This window comes from Peromyscus maniculatus, chromosome 16 (assembly GCF_049852395.1).
Source record: "Peromyscus maniculatus bairdii isolate BWxNUB_F1_BW_parent chromosome 16, HU_Pman_BW_mat_3.1, whole genome shotgun sequence".
NCBI classification, from domain to species: Eukaryota; Metazoa; Chordata; class Mammalia; order Rodentia; family Cricetidae; genus Peromyscus; species Peromyscus maniculatus.
In genome coordinates, this window is record NC_134867.1 from 18,285,099 (window position 1) to 18,303,793 (window position 18,695).

Below are 18,695 nucleotides of genomic sequence, written 5' to 3' on the forward strand. Positions count from 1 at the left end.
TAAGGAACACTTCACCATCGTCCCACCAAAGGGGAAATGGTCTTCATATTACAGTGCAATGTAAATGAAGCATGGAAACAGCAAACTTCAGGCGGATCTCTGAGTACGAGGCCAGCCTACATTAGCAAGCTTCAGTACGGTCAGAGTTATAAAGTCTCAAAAACCTTAAAGCAAACAACAACAACAACAACAGAATGAAGTATATTTTTCGTTTTTGTAAAACAGTGTGACCTCCTGACCAATCCCAAAGTTATCATGAGAGCAAAATAAAAAGAGAAAGACCAAATTGACATTCTAATAGGTTTTCTAAAGTAACATCATATTGGTCCAATGACCTTCTGAATTAATAATTATATTAATACTTTAAACTAGTAGGAAATATTTACTCAGGCAGCTCTACACCTAAGCTCCTGAAAAGATTTATTCTAAGCCAGAATAAGCAATCAGGAGGAAGAGGCAAGCGGATCTCTGTGAGTTCAAGGACAGCCAAGGCTGCATAGAGAAACTGTCTCAAAAAACAAAACAACACAAAAAGATTCATTTACATTCACCACTATTAAAATACGTCATTTACAACGTACATCTCTGCATCTGCTTACTGTACTCAGACATGTTGTCTGGTCTTATTGATCGTAGAAATTTGATATATTCATCACTGTGGTATTTTGTCATTTCTTCTGCAGTGGCTTTATGCGGCCTCTGAAAAGGAAAACACCAAGACGCTGGAATTATTAGTTGTTAAAATAGAATTCTCAAGTGAGATACTTAAGTTTCTGTGATCAATCTCTTCTAATGAACTAGGTCCACCTGAGTAACATAAATTATAAAGTTAATCCAAACTCATACATTTGTTGTCCAGGAAAAGCTAATGTCACTCTTGTTTAGTAGAAATAGGTCACATGTTCAGACTCTCGCTCATTTCCATCACACCTTTATTGCTTAACATCTACCTTGGCCTTTCATTTATTCTAATTTTCGTTCTGAAGAGCTCAATTTCACTGATGACATACTTCTTCCACAAGGTTTCCCACATCTCTAAAATATGATAACCAAATAAATGCAAAATTAATTTTCTACAAACCACTTGGAATAGTCCCAGTCAATTCTTTTCTTTTCTTTTTAAAATTACATTGTATTTACTTATTTTTGGAGGTGTGTGTCACTGCACCCACGTGGTATCTGGAGACAATGTGGGGGAATTAGGTCTCTCCTTCCACTGTGAGAGCTCTTCGGACTGAACTCTGGTCATCAGGCTTGGTCCTTTATCTATTAAATTATCTCACCAACCCCAAGTCTATTCTTTTTAGCAACATGGGCAATTCAACAGTACTGTCACAAAAATATCTGGTATGTTGGGCAAAGCTATTCTCCAGAAACACAGCCTAAGACCAGGGTGGGGTGAGGTGGTGGTTTAAAATGATTAAGGAAGGAAAAGACTATTACTCCTATAACTTGGCTTTTCTCTGACGAATCAAACCAAAAGAGCTGTCATCTTTCAGATCTTCTCATTTACTGAATGCATCTCCCACGGCAGCGTAAGAAGCTTTCAAATACTAGTTTAAAGAACCAGTGCCAAAAGAGTACTTACATATATTTCCATTTTCCGGTATAAACCATAATTTAGCAGCAAGTTATGAGTCATCCGGATTCTATGAGGCTTCATGGGATGACCCTGACCATAATAATAATTTCCAATATCACCTGAAAGAAAAAAGATGCCCATTAAGTAACACATTTATATGAGTGTGCATTCAACTCAAAAAAATTTAACACTTAAAGAATTGTTAAAAATTAGATTATTTTTGTAACATTCAAATTTTATTAAAAACCCAATATATCCTGCAAATTTTATACATGCTGAGGACTCAATTTCTTTGTAAGAGGAGGAAAATTTTTCTGACTTTTAGTTCTCCAATTTTAAACTGAAACCTGTTTTTAATGGATTTGTTGTTATTTTGTGAATTTAGAGACATAAAATGTATTCTTGAAGTCTGAGGTACCATTTAATTTGCTCAGCTAGTCTCACTGCTTGGATGACTTTTTGGCACCCCACAGAAATCTCATACCAGTTGAGCTGGTATGTTCCGTGTCTACTAGGGGAGTTTTGGTAACTGAAATTCAGGGTCTAAAGGAAGCTTTGCTATGCGCTAAGATACATTCATGGCATTTTTCAGGTAATAAGAACAATCTTGTCCTTGGGACTAGACAGCTGTAGCCTGCCTGTTAAAATGTCTTAGATCCCAATGTCTTAAAGCAAAACATAAAATAATGCCCAGATCTGGTTCTCATCAACAAGACACTTTAGGTAAAGTCGTACTGCTTATCACAAAATGTCGATGGTGAGAAAGTCTGTCAACAAACTTAGAAAAAAACATGTATTACTTTTCTAAGGTAAGGGACATTTTTTAAAATGATGTATTTATTTTTATTTTATGTGCCTGAGAGTCTACCTGCATGTACATCAGCAGACCACATACACGCCTGGTGCCTGTGGAGTTCAGGTGTCGAATCCCCTGGAACTGGAGTTACAGATGGCATAAGCCACTCTTAGGGTGCTGGGAACAGAACCCTGGGTCCTCAGCAGGTGCTCCAGTGTTAGCCATCTCTTCAGCTCTATAAAGAATACTTTCTTATTTTTCCCCCCTCAGAGCTGAGGACTGAACTCAGGACCTTGCACTTGCTAGGCAAGTGCTCTACCACTGAGCTAAATCTCTAACCTCTAAAGGATACTTTATTTACAACAGCCTTGTCAAGCAAGAAATGAGAAATTACCACTAATATCGGAGTTTAGATAAAACATTCCAACACTGTTAGGACAGCTAAACTGATTTTATCAGCCTGCAAATCTTACTGTTTCAACACGGGTTTATACACTAAAAGCTAGACCCTAAACTCCTTATACCTGCCCTTCAAACAAAAAAAAGGGAAGTTTTCCTGTGTTCCAGCCTGCCGGCGGTTGGGACAAATCTCTCCCACTTGTGTCCCCCAAGTAAACACACAGAGGCTTATATTAATTATAACTGCATGGCCATGGCTCAAGCTTTTAGCTAGCTAGCTCTATACCCTAAATTAGTTCATAACTATTAATCTATGTATCGCCACATGTTTCATGGCTTTACCTATGTTCCATTACTTGTTGCTCCTTGGGTGGCTTGCTGGCGTCTCCTGACTCAGCCTTCCTCTCCCCAGAATCCCCCTTGTCTGCTTATCCTGCCTATAATTCCTGCCTGTCTACCGGCCAATCAGCAATTTATTAAACCAGTGTACAAAAGCATTATCCCACAGCATTTCCCTTTTTCTGTTTAATTAAAAAGGAAAGTTTTAACTTTAAAACAGTTAAGAAATGATTAAAAAACTCAAGACCTGTAGGCTGAAGATCCCCATAAGAATACAGTGTCCTTTATCAGCAGGAAGTAGCCTAAAAAACTACACCCACATTCCCCAAAAATGGATTATGGATGTTTGTCTTTGTTTAGGTTGTTGGTTACAAATTGTTATTGGTCAAAAAAAGAAGAAAGAGGGATATGACATAGAAATATAGGATAAATATTTTACATTGCTATAGATCTTAGTTTATTGATACAAATTTAAAGTTAATTTTGTTATACTTTGTGTGTGTGTGTGTATATATATATATATATATATATATATATATATATATATACACACACACACACATATATATTTCTACTCTTGTTTAAGGTATTATGTTTATGTAACTCATTTAAACTATAATGGCTAATTAAGAAATACAGATTAATAGTCTATGATAGTCAAATTTATAGTCATGTTAAGTTTTCTAGGTATACATAGATATAATTCAATTAGGTAGGTAATCTTCAAACACTTCAAAGACCTACAGAATATGGCATTTAAAATGTTTTAAAAACTTAGACTTTCTGGACAGTGAGACACATCTGCTCCTGGCAGCACCGATTTACTTCAAAGAGAAAGATGGGCGTTGAAGGCACTCCATAGGGAGTTTATCGTCTTCTTGGCAAAAATAGCCATTTGGGCAAGACACTGTTCTTGCCTGAACTGTCTGACAAAATGTTGTGTCAACTGGACATGCAGGACCCATAGGAAGATGACCACTGAACTTTGCAAGGCAAAATGGTCCTTCAGGTTCCTGCTTCACAGAAGAGACTGCCAGACATTCTATAGGACACACAGAGAAATGATTAAGAGACTCTAGGCCTATCAGCTGAAGATGGATGCCCCAACGCTGCAGAGGAACTTTGGAGGACTGTCCAGGAAGACAGCTGTCTCTGTCATTCTAGATTTTTGGAAGTTGCTTACAATGCATTTCCTGTTTACTTAGATAATATTATATCCTTCTAAGAGTCTTTGATGTAGTTGAAGACTAGATAGTTTTAATTGTAATTTTCCTTGATTATGATAAAAGATAAGTTAAATATGAAACAGACTCACAAATATAGGATAAATAGAATATTTTCTTTGAATTTGCCAAATATAGACTAGATATTGTAACTGTAATTCTTGCTTGATAACTGTTTTGTTATATGTAATTATCCTATGTTAAAGTTAAGCCCTTCCTTTTTAATTAAACAGAAAAGGGGAAATGCTGTGGATGTCTTTCTGTATGCTGTGAATGTGTTGCTCTGATTGGTTGATAAATAAAATGCTGAATGGCCAGTAGCCAGGCAGGAAGTATAGGTGGGATAAGCAGACAAAAAGAATTCTGGGAAGAGGAAGGCTGAGTCAGGGGAGATGCCAGCCTGCCGTCCAGGAAGCAGCATGTAAAGGGAACAGCTAAAGCCACAGAACATGTGGCAACATATAGATTAACAGAAATGGGCTGAGTTTAAATATAAGAGCTAGTCAGTGGTAGGCCTGAGCTAATGGCCAAACAGTTATAAATAATATTAAGCCTCTGGGTGATTATTTTATAAGCAGGTCACGGGACTGCGGGGCCCAGGCAGGACTGGAGAAACTTTTAGCTACAGTGGTGCACATCTAGTACCCAGGGAAGCAGAAGCAGGTAGATCTCTGTGAGTTCAAGGCCAGCCTGATCGGTCTATCTACACACAGAATTCCAGGCCAGCCAGAGCTCCATAGTAAGACCCTTCTTCAAAAACGAAACACCCCTGTTTAGAATCTTTCCTAATAATGCCATTTCATTTGTACAGTGGAAATAAAAAAAAGTAGAGTGTTTCATACTATCTACCTAACAATAGTCCAGGAAACATTTGCTTTTCTTCCCTTGAGAGAAAATTCTAGTTATGTAGCCCAGGCAGGCAATGAATTTATGATCCTACTGAGAAAGCACAGACTTCTGCCACCAACCCCAGCTGAACATTCATTTTGTTACAAACCTGTCCTCTAATAGTATGAGTGAATATGTTGGTATAGTACCTCCAATTTATTCAATTTCATTTTCAACACAAGTTATCTTCTGTAGACAATTTATAAACAGGGGACCACTTAGAATGCTAGCTATCTTTTCAAAGATGAAAGCAAACAGCAGAGCTAAGAAACAACACACCTCATTGGCCTATGTAGACAATTACTTTTTTAAATGATATTTTTGTTGTGAAATAATCCTATTATATACTGTGAGGATGTGTCTTTGTCAAGGCGCCTTCTGACTTGTTTAATAAAGAGCTGAATGGCTAATAATGAGGCAGGAGGTATAGGCAGGACTTCCAGGTAGAGAGAGGACTCTAGGAAGAAGAGAAGCAGAGAAGCCAGCCAGACAAGGAGAGGTATAGGAGGTGCAAGATGAAAGAGAGGTACAACACATGGTAGAATGTAGATTAATAAAAATGTGGGTTAATTTAAGTTATAAGAGCTAGTGGGACAGGCCTAAGCTAAGGCTGAGCCTTCATAATTAATAAGTCTCTGTGTTATTATTTGAGAGCTGGCTGGTGGGACAGAGAAAGACTCATTATATATGGCACCCAACCTGGGGCTCAAATACCCAAACATAGGGCCTGAGAAAGCTATGAAAAGTTCTGGACAAGGAGCCATATGTGTATTCCTATTCCTGCAGTTTCTCAGGGCCGGAGTGGCTAACATGACAAGATTTGTCTCACGTGGTCAGAAAATGCTGCAGGTACTTAGTAAAGTGAGATCCAGACACAGAAAATCTCAAAAAGGTACAATATGTTTAAAAATGTGCTTAGATACTATGGAAAAGAAAATTGCTATAGACAATCATAAAAAAATAGTTTAAAATAAAGTCTTTAAAGACAGAGTAAGAAATATTAAAAAAAGAAAGCCTCATAGAGATGGGAAATACACAGGGCATCTGGATCCTGTATGGTGTTTTGTTGATTTTGAATTTTTTGAATGCTAATGAACAGAGAACAAGTGCTGCTGAGAGACACTGGATTGTGGAAGGGACTACTGAATTAAACCAGCCTAGATACTTTAGGGATAGCGTGGCTTCAAAATGGAAGGCGGACAATGTGTTGCATTGAGGGAGAGGTTATGCTTTTGTTTCCATAGGAAACGAAAAGCTATGGATTCCTTCAAAGTTCATTGAGATCAGATTTGACCAGGGGAGACCTCCTGAGGATCTTGGCTACAGACATGAGGGGAAAAGCCAAGAAAGACTAAAAGACAGGTGATGTATAAGCTCATCCCTCCACATGCGAACAGCTCTGAGACTGGATGAAACAGGATAGATCTTGTTGGCTACAGAATCCTCATGACTTATTATCATATGCCATCCCTTCATATGACATGGACAGAGATTTATATTATAGTTTGATTATACAGTCCAAACAAACTTCTAAAGTTGAAAGATGCTTTTACCTGCTCAAACATAAAACAAAAAGTTATCTTTAACTGACTTGTGCACACTGTACATTCCATACTTAAGTTAATGCAGATATGTTACCTTTGAAAGTTTATATGTTTTCAGAAAAAAAAGGGACCAGACACCAATACAGGTTAAGTAGCTCAGATGATCCAGCCTCTGTTGCAGTTTCCTCAAGCTGTGAGTTGAAATGGTCCAGCCTCAGACTCTAGCCAGAACTTCAGATAAGCCTTACCTTCCCCATCACACTGAGACTGGACAACAGCTAGCTCTCCTCAGCCTTGACCATTACCTCAATTTTCTCAGGGTCCCCTAAAGATGCCTTCAACCCCAGACAACAGGAAGCCGTCTAGAAAACATGATGCCCACATTCCCAAAAGGTGGGGTAGTAGGACTTGGTTATTCAGAGGGTTATGGGTATTTGTCATTGTTTGGGGGGTCTGGTTACAAGTTGTCATTGGTCATGGTCAGGAAAAAAGCTGAACAAAGGAGATTAGATTCAAGGATCTTTTCCTGAAGGAAGAAAGGGGGGGGGATACAATATAGAAATGATGGGACTGAAGGGTGGATTATTGAGTCTACTTTTGAACAACCATTAGTTTCAAACATTTATGTACACTGGTATGGATTTTTGTATAGTGATACACATTTAAGGTTATTTTTGTTATACTGTACATATGTTCCTTCTCTTGTTTAAGGTATTGTACCTATGCACCTCATTTAAAAGTGTACTGTATAATTAATTACATTAATGTATAATTACATAAAATGTAGTGTATAATTAGGAACTATAGGTTAGTAGTTACTCATCTATAAACAAACGTGTTCATGTTAGGTATGTTTTCAAGGTTAAACATATATAGTTTAGATAGATAGGTGGTGTTCAAACACTTCAGAGATCTACAGAATATGGCATTTAAGATTTTTTAATAATCTACAGTTGTTCATGATGTGAGACATGCCTGCTCCTGGCAGCACTAATTTACTTCAAAAAAGGATGATGGGCATCAAAGAAACTCCATATGGAGTTTGCTTTTGTTGTGGCAAAGTTAGACACTGGGCAAGAAACTGCTCTTGCCTAGACTGCTGACAGTATGCTATCCAAATTGGACAAGCAGGACATAAAAGAAAGTGACTGTTGAACTTTGCCAAGACAAGGTAGGATAGTCCTTCAAAATTCCTGCTTCACAGAAGAGTCTGTCAGATATTCTAGGCCTGCAGGCCAAAGATGGAAGCCCCAATGTTACAGCGGAAACTTGGGTAACTGTCTAGGCAGTTAGCTGTTTCTGTCATTTCTAGTTTTGAAAGTTGTTTGCTCTACACTTCCTGTTTAATCAGGTGATATTAAATCCTTGCCAGGTCTTGGATGGGGTTGAAGACCAGATGGTTATAGTTAGACTTTTCCTTGTTACCAAATTCAGAAAAGAAACTTACATAAGACATAAGAGATTTATAAAATTGAGAAACATAAGTGCTTAAGTTGTTTATCTAAGATGATGCTTTAAGATCTAAAAAGACATTTTAGGATGGTTTAGGTATAAAACTTTGAACTAAGATAGGATAGATAATACATTACTTTCCTCTGAATTTGCCAAATACATATAGACTAAACATTGTGAATGTAATTCTTACTTGATAATTGTTCTTATTGTATATAATTTTACTATGTTAGAGTTAAAACCTTTCTTTTTTTATTTAGACAAAAGGGGGGAAATGCTGTGAAATAATCTTTTTGTACACCATGAATCTGTGTCTTTGCCAAAGCACCTTCTGATTGGTTTGATAAAAAGCTAAATGGCCAATAGTTAGGCAGGAGGCAGAGGCGGGACATCCAGGAACAGAGAGGACTCTGGGAGGAAGAGAGGCAAAGAAGCCACCTAGACATAGAGAGGAAACAGGAGGTGCAAGATGAAAGAGGTAAAAGTCATGTGGTAGAATGTAGATTAATAAAAATATGGGTTAATTTAAGTTATAAAAGCTAGCGGGACAGGCCTAAGCTAAGGCTGAGCTTTCATAATTAACAATAAGTCTCTGTGTTATTACTTGGGAGCTGGCTGGCAGGACAAAGAAAGGCTCATTACATATTTTTTATTATTTAAAATAATTTTAAATTTAAATATATTTTTATCATATTCTTTCCCTCCCCAAAGTCCTTCCAGATTCTCTCCCTACCCACTCAATCTTAAGTTCCAGTGTTTGGGGAAAAAAGTGATAGTAAGAACATTTACCTAGAACTCAGTATTGGCTCTTTGTCTTTTCAGTTGTAGAATATGTTACTATTTTATAATTGCAAAGAAGAATGATACCCAGAAATGTTAGGTAATGCAGCCAAAGTTATACAACTAGTAGATAGGAGCTAATTCAGATACAGGGGGGACAGATCACAGGCAGTAAAGACTCTTGTCTTATCTCTGGCAGAGCAATGTCAGGGTCACACGAAAATAACAGCAGGACCAAGGCTAATGAGAAAAGAATATAGTATAAATGCTTTTAATCAAAGCACGATTTCTGTTAACTTAAAGAATGTGAACAAAATAAATGACCTACCTAACTTATGAAAGTAACTTGTAACTACAAGGGCCTCAAACTTACATTAATACATACAGCTTCCAACAAACTTCTGTCATAATTTTGAGGCCTTATTCTCACCAGGAATATTCATTCAGCCTAAGGATATATACTTACAAGTGCAGCCAAGCCACAGATGATGACTTTTTCAGAATCCCTCCATAGGCCTGGGATATAGGTCAGAGGTAGAACTCTCCTCTAGCATATGCAGGCCTTTGGTTTAGTTCCTCAGCACAGAAAGGGGGGGGGGGATGAGAAGAGGAAACCTAAGGGGGCTATGGGGAGGGGGCTCTGAGGAGGGAGGAGGAAGGAGATATAAAGGGCAAAGAAGGTGGAGGGTAAACTAACAGTAAGGATGTCTCAAGAAGTCAAAAGGAATCATACTATCGGCCTAAAATACCTACAATACACATAAGTCAGCGTAAATACACATGTTCCCTCCAAGAACCATAAGCCATAAACCCCCCAATATTAGGCATGAGAACCCCCCTCTGAGTTGTTGGCCAGGACGACCAAGAGATTCTCAAAACATTATAGGGTATTGCCCCTGGTTGCCCCCTAAAGGTGGAAGGTAACTCACTGCCTCTTGCTCAAGACATCATGCACTTCAGATGCTGGGTCCAACGGCCCTAAGCTAGACCTGACTGGAAAGCATTCTCTAGGTCTACCCTTCATGTTATGAAAAAGAGTTCAGCAGGCTCCAGAGGGAAGCACTCAACAGTCCTACCCAGCAATGGCATCCATGAATCACAGTAACAACCACCATGGCACCATAAGTGTGCTTGTGGCATGCATACCTTTGCAGTAACCAACAGCTTTCTAATTAGACTTAAGAGTCTTTCAGCAAGAGGGAAATCATGCCTAGCCCAGTAACAATGGGTACGTCTACAATATAATCCCTGCACCTAAGGCTCAGGGATCATTGGGGTAGAGGGAGCAGAAAGACTTCAAGAGTCAGAACAGGGAGTTTGCTGTGAGACTGTGTCTCCTAGAAATATCAGAAGCTACACCCATAAAGTCTCACCAATGACCTATACATGACCCAAACAAGGACACCAATAGACATGTAAGATTAGGGAATGTGCAGGAGGCCTCAAGCCTAGAAAAGAACTACAGGCAACTGCGTAATGATGAGAGCAGGAGAAATAGTCTTCCTCAGGGTAGTGCAGACCAATTGGTCAGCCTTGGAAACATCTACAAGTTAACGATATATAGGCTGAACAGGTTGTATTTATGTATTTACATATCTATGTATGTATATAAATGTAAGGGTGTTTGTGTTTGTGTATTAACAAAGAAAACAGAGGCCATGAATCTGAAAGAGAGCAGGCTGGGAGGAAGGGCTATACAGGAGGGTTTGGAGGAAGGGGAAAAAGAAAAGGATGCAATCAGATTATAATCTCCTCTCTCTCTCTCTCTCTCTCTCTCTCTCTCTCTCTCTCTCTCTCTCTCTCTCTCTCTCACACACACACACACACACACACACACACACACACAAAACCAAAGAACTATTTTGTGGGCTTGGCAGTGCATGCCTTTAACAAGAGCACTCCAGTGGCAGAGGACAGGTACTTCTTGGAAGAGTAAGAGGAGGGAATAATTATTCCTAACCTTTCCGGCTCGGTATCAGTTCTACATCTGGCTATTTTGTAGATACCTACTTCTTAATAAAAACCTGGCTCTTCTTTTTAAGAAAATGTTATCTGAACTGATTCTTTTAAAAATTTATTTAGTGTGTATGGGTGTTTTGCCTGCATGTATGTCTAGGGTTGGTGTCCATGGAAAACAGAAGGAATCAGACCCCGTGGTCCTGGAGTTCAAGACTGAACTGAGTAACCATGTGGGTGCTGGGAATTGAACCCAGGCCCTCTAAAAGAGTAGCCAGTGCTGAGCCACCCAGCCCCCTTCTCTTTTCTTAATTTATGGGCCTATGGTCTTTGTCAGATAATTTGGGCATTTTTAAATGTTATCCCATTTTTGTTCAAATATTTCAACTCGACTCAAGATAAAAATATATAATGTACTAAAATTGGGGTAACACTATAATCAAATGTATTTCTAAAGCAAAAATATGTAAATATCACAGTGGAATAAAGATAATAAATGGAATCGTACTAATTCAGGATAAGCTTAGTTCCCAAGTGAGTGAACAAAAAACTTGTACTTTTCAGATCATTGTAATTTCAGGACTGTGAAATGTACTTTCACCCCGTATACAGATGAGCTGTCAAAAGTAATCAAGAAAAAACAAGAAAACAAAGACTGCTGTGTCCTTTTTGTCTGCCATACAACACTAGTGCTGTAAAAGGCCTTAACACACCAGGCCATCTGGGTTTCCACAAACCTGTCTTCCCCCATTTTATTCCTTTCCTTCTTCCAACACCCCTGAAATCTCAGGGTTCCCTCACTTTCCTCATGCATGTAACAAGAGCCAGCCACTGGCCAAGCAGGCACTAAACTAGGTGCCCAAGCACTCCAGGGATGACGTCCTGTCCAGTGTCTTTTCTCAGGAACGATTCTTGGGCGCTGTGTCTTTCCATATTGTCTCCTTCAACACCTCAATGATTTATGAGCTTGTCAGCTGAGAAATACAATTTCAGTAACTTCTCCTCCTCCCTGGATTTCAGGCGTATAGAGGTAACTTTCCTACATATTTCCATTTGCTCTAAATAAAGATCTCAAATACATGACGGCCAACATGGAGCCCTTGGTTAGTTGAGAAATGACAGACAGAAAAACAAAAATGGCAACTGAGGACCAAGGAAAGCCTCTGATGAGGTGAAATGTGAGGGGGGCCAGGGATCAAGGAATTCTGTGGGAACGGGATTCAAAAGCATAGGAAATGTCTTTAGAGAGTTATGTACCAAATTTAAATGCTGTGTGCAACAAACATCAGCATTCCCAAACTACTGCAATACTTCATTAGCATGAGTCTGTAACCAAAGAACAATTATCCATTTCATGGAGTGTAAAGATTTATACAGCAGCTAAAAACTAATGCAGCTGTACTAAAAGTTACCTGGCAAAAGACACCGACACCACCATTTTAAACAAAAATAAAATAAGTATGACAACAGTTGGCTGCTCTATAGAATTCTTGTATCTGACAAAAGAGTTAGGAGTACATTGGGAAGAAGATTTTGGTAATTGTGATAGTCTTTATTTGTGTTGCTTTTCTCCAGACCATGTCTCCAAACATTCTGATTATGATTATCTCCATCAGAGAAAAAATAAACACAGCATAAAGCAATTGGTGCTTAATTATATAAATTACGCATACATTCAATTCTATTATACTGTATACATCTGAAGGCACTACATGATCCATCCCAAGCTTCACTCAAAACAAGGCATAGTTTACATTTCCAGATAAAGTATCAAAAGTGTGAGCATTGCAATTAGAACCAAATGTAACTCGATCTGCTAAATTACATTTAAGTAGAGAAAAATAACATCAGTTTAAGGTCAGAAAGGGTCTTAGGGTCTACCTAATTAGTTGTAATTTGCTGTGTATCATTTTACAAAGTATTGATCTTTTAGTATAGAACAACATTCAGAAATGTGTTTCTTGAAACTATGGAGATGAGTCAATAGCCACAGTCCACTAAGTAAGAACAACTCTAATTTCTCTTCTGAGGTATAGGATAGCTCATATACTCATATCCCAAGGTTCACAGAAGAGCAGCGGCTCAGTGATGTAAAGGGTACAATTCTGAAGACTACAGAAGACACAATGAAAACCACACTTATCTTTAGAAGTATTCTTTATTAAGCACACAGAGCCAGCAGCAAACACTCTGTACGCTGTTGAGGGGCTCTGTGTGCGCCTATTGGCCCCATTAAACCTAAAGACAGGACACCCATGGTGCCAGAATTTGCTTCTTCACTCCTTTTCTTTTTTTCTTCCCTCAACTTCCTCCATCAAGTTAAAACCAGCTAGCTCAGAGTGGGAGGTGCCGGCGCACGCCTTTAATCCCAGCACTTGGGAGGCAGAGGCAGGTGGAGCTCCAAGTTTGTGGCCAGTCTGGTCTATGGATCAAGTTCTAGGACAGCCAAGACTACCCTGAGAAACTCTGTCTTGGAAAACAAAACGAATCAAAAGCCCAACTAGCTTAAACCACCATGTTATTAGTAGTCTGCTACTAATACTATTGCTGTATCATTCAAGTCCCACTACTAATGTCACTGCCCTCTGCCAACCCAACCTTTGTGCACCTAAAAGCCATATACTTTTTTTGGGTACAAAAATTACTTTACTTGCACCCTCTGTTCACAATTTAAAAGACAATTAAAAAATCAGTTTTTATCAACTAACAAGAATGGCGTTTTTGGTAACGAAGATAGATGTGTAGAGAATAATTTGTGTAGTCTTGCATGTCATCCCATGTTAGTTAGCACACTTACAACATCAATTTAAGAACCTCTGCAATTTTGTTGGCTCCCCCCAAAAGCAAAGATTCAGAATGTATGTAAGTTAAGTCCATTCTAAATACATGCCAGGTAAGAACTGGACCAGAGACAGACACCCGGCAGATTCCCACCATCCGTTACACAGTTGGCTGCTGCGTACAACTAGGTAAAGTAGTTGTATGCACATACATCAAAAATCACATGACTGAAAAATCCCTCCATCCCTCCCATCTCTGTGAGCAGTGCCTATCCTGCCCATCAACAAAGGCTCCGCCCCCAAGAATCCAGTAACAAATAGCTGCTCATGAAATAACCGGAGTACTGTCTGACTGCAGATCACTGCCAACAGCAGCAGACACCGTTCCCGACAGTTAAACCTCTCCCTTGACTCTAGGCTCTACAAGAGCAAGCCTCTACTTTAGAAAGGCTATAATTACCATTTTTCAAATTAATCTTCAGGGCTACATCCTTTCCGATGGATCAGAGAATGCAAGACAAGGATTTGCCATGATTCCAACTTCACAATGTAATTCATGTTTAAAATGACATGTTCTCCCATCTCTGCCCTCCACGATGGTGTAATTTCAAATAAATTTATTCACCACATATGTAGTCCCCTCAAATATGCCATTTAAGATGGGCACGGAGGTCTACACCTTTAATCCCAGCACTTGGGAGGCAGAGGCAGGCAGATGGATCTCAGTAAGTTAGGGGCCAGCCTGGTCTACATAGTGAATTCTCGGACAGTTAGGGCAACAAAGCCAGATCCTGTCTTAAAAAAAAGCCCCCAAACAAAACAGAAAGCAATTTAAAAAGCCTTTGCTATTGTGTCCCTGCTTTCTGCAAGGCTTTTGATTTTTCCAGCCAATGACACACAGGTGGCCATTTTATTAAAAACAGGTATTAAATGCCTGGCGGTGGTGGCCCACTCCTTTAACCCCAGCACTCGGGAGGGGAGGCAGAGGCACGCGGATTTCTGAGAGTTCAAGGTCAGCCTAGTCTACAGAGCGAGTTCGAGGACAGCCAGGTCTGTTACACAGAGAAGCTGTCTCTAACCACCGCCCCCTCCCCCCCCCAAAAAAACCCCCCAGACATTAAAAATTTCTGCCAAACCAAGAAAACGTGCGACTATTTTCAAGTTCAAGTCAGTTTCCCTCAGCCCGGGTCTTTAGGCTCTTTCTATCTACCTCTCCAAGATACTGTGACTTCAACACAACAAATACAGAAACAGCTCCCAGTTTTGTATTGCTTTGCAGAAATCAGGTCTTTCAGGTCAATGAGGCTAGTTTTGTCAAATTATTCCTTCTCTCAAGAGTTACCCACTAATGTCTTGGTGGAAGCTGTAAGACAGGGCACTACTTAGCGTATGAAACTGAGACACCGACTCAGCCAACAGAAATCAGACTTTCACTGTTCATACTCCCAACCAGAGAACGCTTCCCATCACCCGGTACCATTCACTGCATTGTGAGCCCGGCTCTACCTGTTCAGAACATTCAGTCCACTTCTCAAAAGTTTCCTGCAGCAGGGTCCCCACGGCACTGGGACTGACTTCCTAAAACAGGATGCCCACGCTCTCTCCTAGACCCCCAGAGCAGGGTATAACTGCAGATGGAACAAAGAGCCACAAAGAAGTGGGTGGTAGCAACCTCCCACAGAGGCATGCTAGGACCCATCAAGCAGGAACAACTCCAAGCTTGTCTTCCTCCTCTTACTACTTCCCCACCCGGCCTACCTATCCCCAACTCTGCACCCCTTAACTGTCCACCGTGCAAGGCGCAGCCTTTCCATCTGAACCCCGAGAAAAGTGGCGCTCAAAGAACCCGGCGAACAAAGGCGAGGGATGGAGTCCACGCAAGACACGAGCGAGACAGCGCCGCTCTGCGAACTTGGCCCCCAGCCAGCAGTAACTCCTCCGCAGCCCCACCCGAGCGGCGGGGTCCCGGGTGAGGCTGGAAGCGCAGCGCAGACAGATCGCCGGCCCCCAGATGGGGGACCGGGCGAGCGGGGGAGGGGACGGGGACGCGGGGCGGAGCTCCAGGCCGCCGGCTTTGTGCAGTCAGGCCCCGGGTACCGACTGGGCTTCCTCGGGGACCGGCCCGAAGCAGTGCACCCCAAACCTCCGCGTGCCCGTGCGGAGGACCCGAGAGGAGGAGCGCGGGCGGGCATCCCCGGGCCACGATCGCGAAGCCGGGTAGGCCGTGTCCCTGTCCCCGCAGACAGCCAGCCACCCAGGGCACCCGGAGGCGCGCGTCCACCACCCCGCCGCGCCCTCCCCGCAGCCCCGCCGCAGGTTCCCGGGCCACCCACCGTCATAGTAGTAGCACACTTTCTTCTTGCCGCCTCCTTGACTGTACGCCATGGGCTCGGGCCGCCGCCTCCCGGCTGCGGCTCCTCCTCCGGCTGCTCCCGCCCGCCGCGGCCCGGCGGCCAGACAAGAGGGCTGAGCGGGGGGGACAGCGGGCGCGGCGGCCCGGCGGAGCAAGGGCGGCCCGGTGCCGGACGGGAGCGGGTACCGGGAAGGCTGAGAGCACGGAGCAGGGGGTGGCAGCGGCGCCGACGCGCGACACTCGGCGGGGGAGGCCCGGGGTGGCGGGCGCTACCACTGCGGTGTCGCAGAGGGGAGGGGAGAGCGCGGCTGTGCACGGACGCAGGGCCCGGCTCCGAGTGGACGCCGCCGGCTAGGGCGGGACAGATGGATCGATCCTTATGTCGCACGCAATCCCAAGGTGCGAAAAAGCGGACCTCGGCCCCCCGCGCTCCGAGCCCGGGACGCGCAGCCGTCGGGCTCTCCCCTCGGATCTGCGCGCACTGGTTGCGCCTGGGCCGAGCCTGCGCACTCGGCGCCTGCTCAAACGTATCCCGGGCTGTCTGGACCCCCTCCGCCTGGGCCCACGCCGCTCCCCTCCCCCACCGCCGCGACGCTCCGGCCCCAGCCCGCCACGTGCCGCGGGGACACCGAGGGGGACCCCGCTGGAGCACTCCCCGGGGCTTCAGAGGGTGCTGCTCCCCGGCTACGAGATGGTCGGAGATTTTCACGCGTTCCGATCCGCGTGTTCTCTTCTCCCACATCAGCTCCTGATAACTACTCTTAGTTCCTGACTTGGAGACGTTCATGGCAGACTGTACCTCCTGGATTTAAGAAGCATTTATGAGACTCACGCGTGAGCGCGGCTCTCAGCACCGATGCCTGTTCATAAAGCTGTCAAAAAGTGCCGGGATGCACGTGCCATGTCCATTTTTTCTTGATAGGCGTGGGTTAGATGGAGGAGTGGAGTACTGTCAAGTGCTAAGTAATGGCCTGAGGACTGGAGAGGTGTCGAACTTTTGCCAACTCCCCGTGCTTTGCCTACCGCATCAGACTGTTCGTGCTACTCACCAGGCACTGGGAGAAGAGCAGAAATCCAAAGAAAGGATTTGAACAATTGAGTCCCTGTGTTTAATAGAGTGACATTTATTCAGCCCCTGTCCGAGCCAGCCTGCAAGGCGCAGGTAAAGGATGGAAGCAACACTTGCATATCTTAACAATTACCATTTACAATTCTTTCTGCACGCACACGGTACACAGTGCCTCCTCCCTAAAGGGGTGGTATTGAAGTAAGACCATACTGAGCCACTAACAAAAACAATTATTTTTCTACTTTCAGATCCCCAGGACTCTCTTGCTTACAACACCAATCTCCCAGACTTTACCCCCATGAGATTTAGAATTCGTTCAGGATACCCCTTGTCACATCCTCTTCTCCCCCAAGCCTATATTTTTAACAAGACCCCGGGAGACTAAGAGGGTTGGTTCAGGAACCACAGTGGAGAACCACAAGCTTCCATGTAACCGTTCACTATATAGTGTTGCTATCCGAGTTTTGCTTTCAGTTACAAAGTCAATCGGGACGATTCTGAAAAGGGAATGAGATACTTTAGCAGACACTAAAGTTGTTTCCCAGATCCAACATGGTGAAGTGTAAGATAAGACTTGATTTCTTCAGGGAGACTTCTCCCTTCTCCCGTGTCTCTTTCCTGTGCTTTTAATACCATGTGCCTTTTAAGTGCTACACTTAATATGTTACAGTTGCCCATAGCTTATCGGCTTGTCTCAGTAGGATACAGTTTCATAAGAGGACAAGCCAAGCTTGTCTTGTACATAATTATTTCTCTAGTGCCTGTGACTTCTGGCAAGCCACCTGGATTTTCTGTATAAATGATTTTACCCATAAAGTGGCAGACTTGCTAATATGATCTTGAAGAAGCTTCTTAAGATAACCCACATGGAATTGTTCTTAAAGCACATGAATAGAAGCTATTATGAATTGTATTAACCCTTTTGATAAGAGTGATCATAGCTACTACTGTTCTTTGCATCAGTAGAACCCAGCTTTAAACCTCAGGGGAGAGGCTGGACAAATCTTTCAATTTGTTGCAGAACTTGTGATGTTATTTAACAATTATAAATGAGAAGAACAGAGGATTTTTATTCTCAGAAACTAGCATTAAAGGAGACTGGTGAGCATTTGCTTTCACATTTATGTCTCTAAGCATCTTTAATGCACTTGACTTAGGAAAGAATTAGTTACTAAAACCTATGGACACATCACTTACCGTATTCAAACTCCTTTCTATCAGACCTTTCAAAATTTCAAGTTTTAGGTAATATAGAAAAGAAGGAAACAAACTAAGAGCATACATAATAGAATATATAGTTAAGGAGTGCTCTTTGCCTCCACCTATTTTTCTCTAGTTTCTGTTCTGCATATGGAAACTTCATTGTACTTGAAGATATTTACTCTAAAATTATTCAGTAAGATGATATATTAAATGTACCAGGGTTAGAAACAGTGTTGTCTAGAAGCCAACTGCTCCAGCCTATGTTAAGAATGAGGTCCTGTTGCTGGGCATGTGGGCACATGCCTTTAATCCCAGCACTTGAGAGGCGGAG

The 18,695-nt window shown here is 42.1% G+C and overlaps 1 protein-coding gene across 1 annotated transcript in view; it reads right to left on the reverse strand.

Moving 5' to 3' along the window:
- The window catches only part of Hdac2 (histone deacetylase 2), a 31,904-nt gene extending 15,604 nt beyond the window's left edge, over window positions 1-16,300 (reverse strand). The window contains exons 1-3 of the mRNA XM_006984312.4: window positions 16,073-16,300; window positions 1,589-1,701; window positions 582-699 (exon numbers count right to left, since the gene is read on the reverse strand). Coding sequence (XP_006984374.1) covers window positions 582-699; window positions 1,589-1,701; window positions 16,073-16,124 — 283 coding nt within the window. The 5' untranslated portion in view covers window positions 16,125-16,300. The remainder of the gene's footprint in view (window positions 1-581; window positions 700-1,588; window positions 1,702-16,072) is intronic.
- Window positions 16,301-18,695: the final 2,395 nt, after the last annotated feature.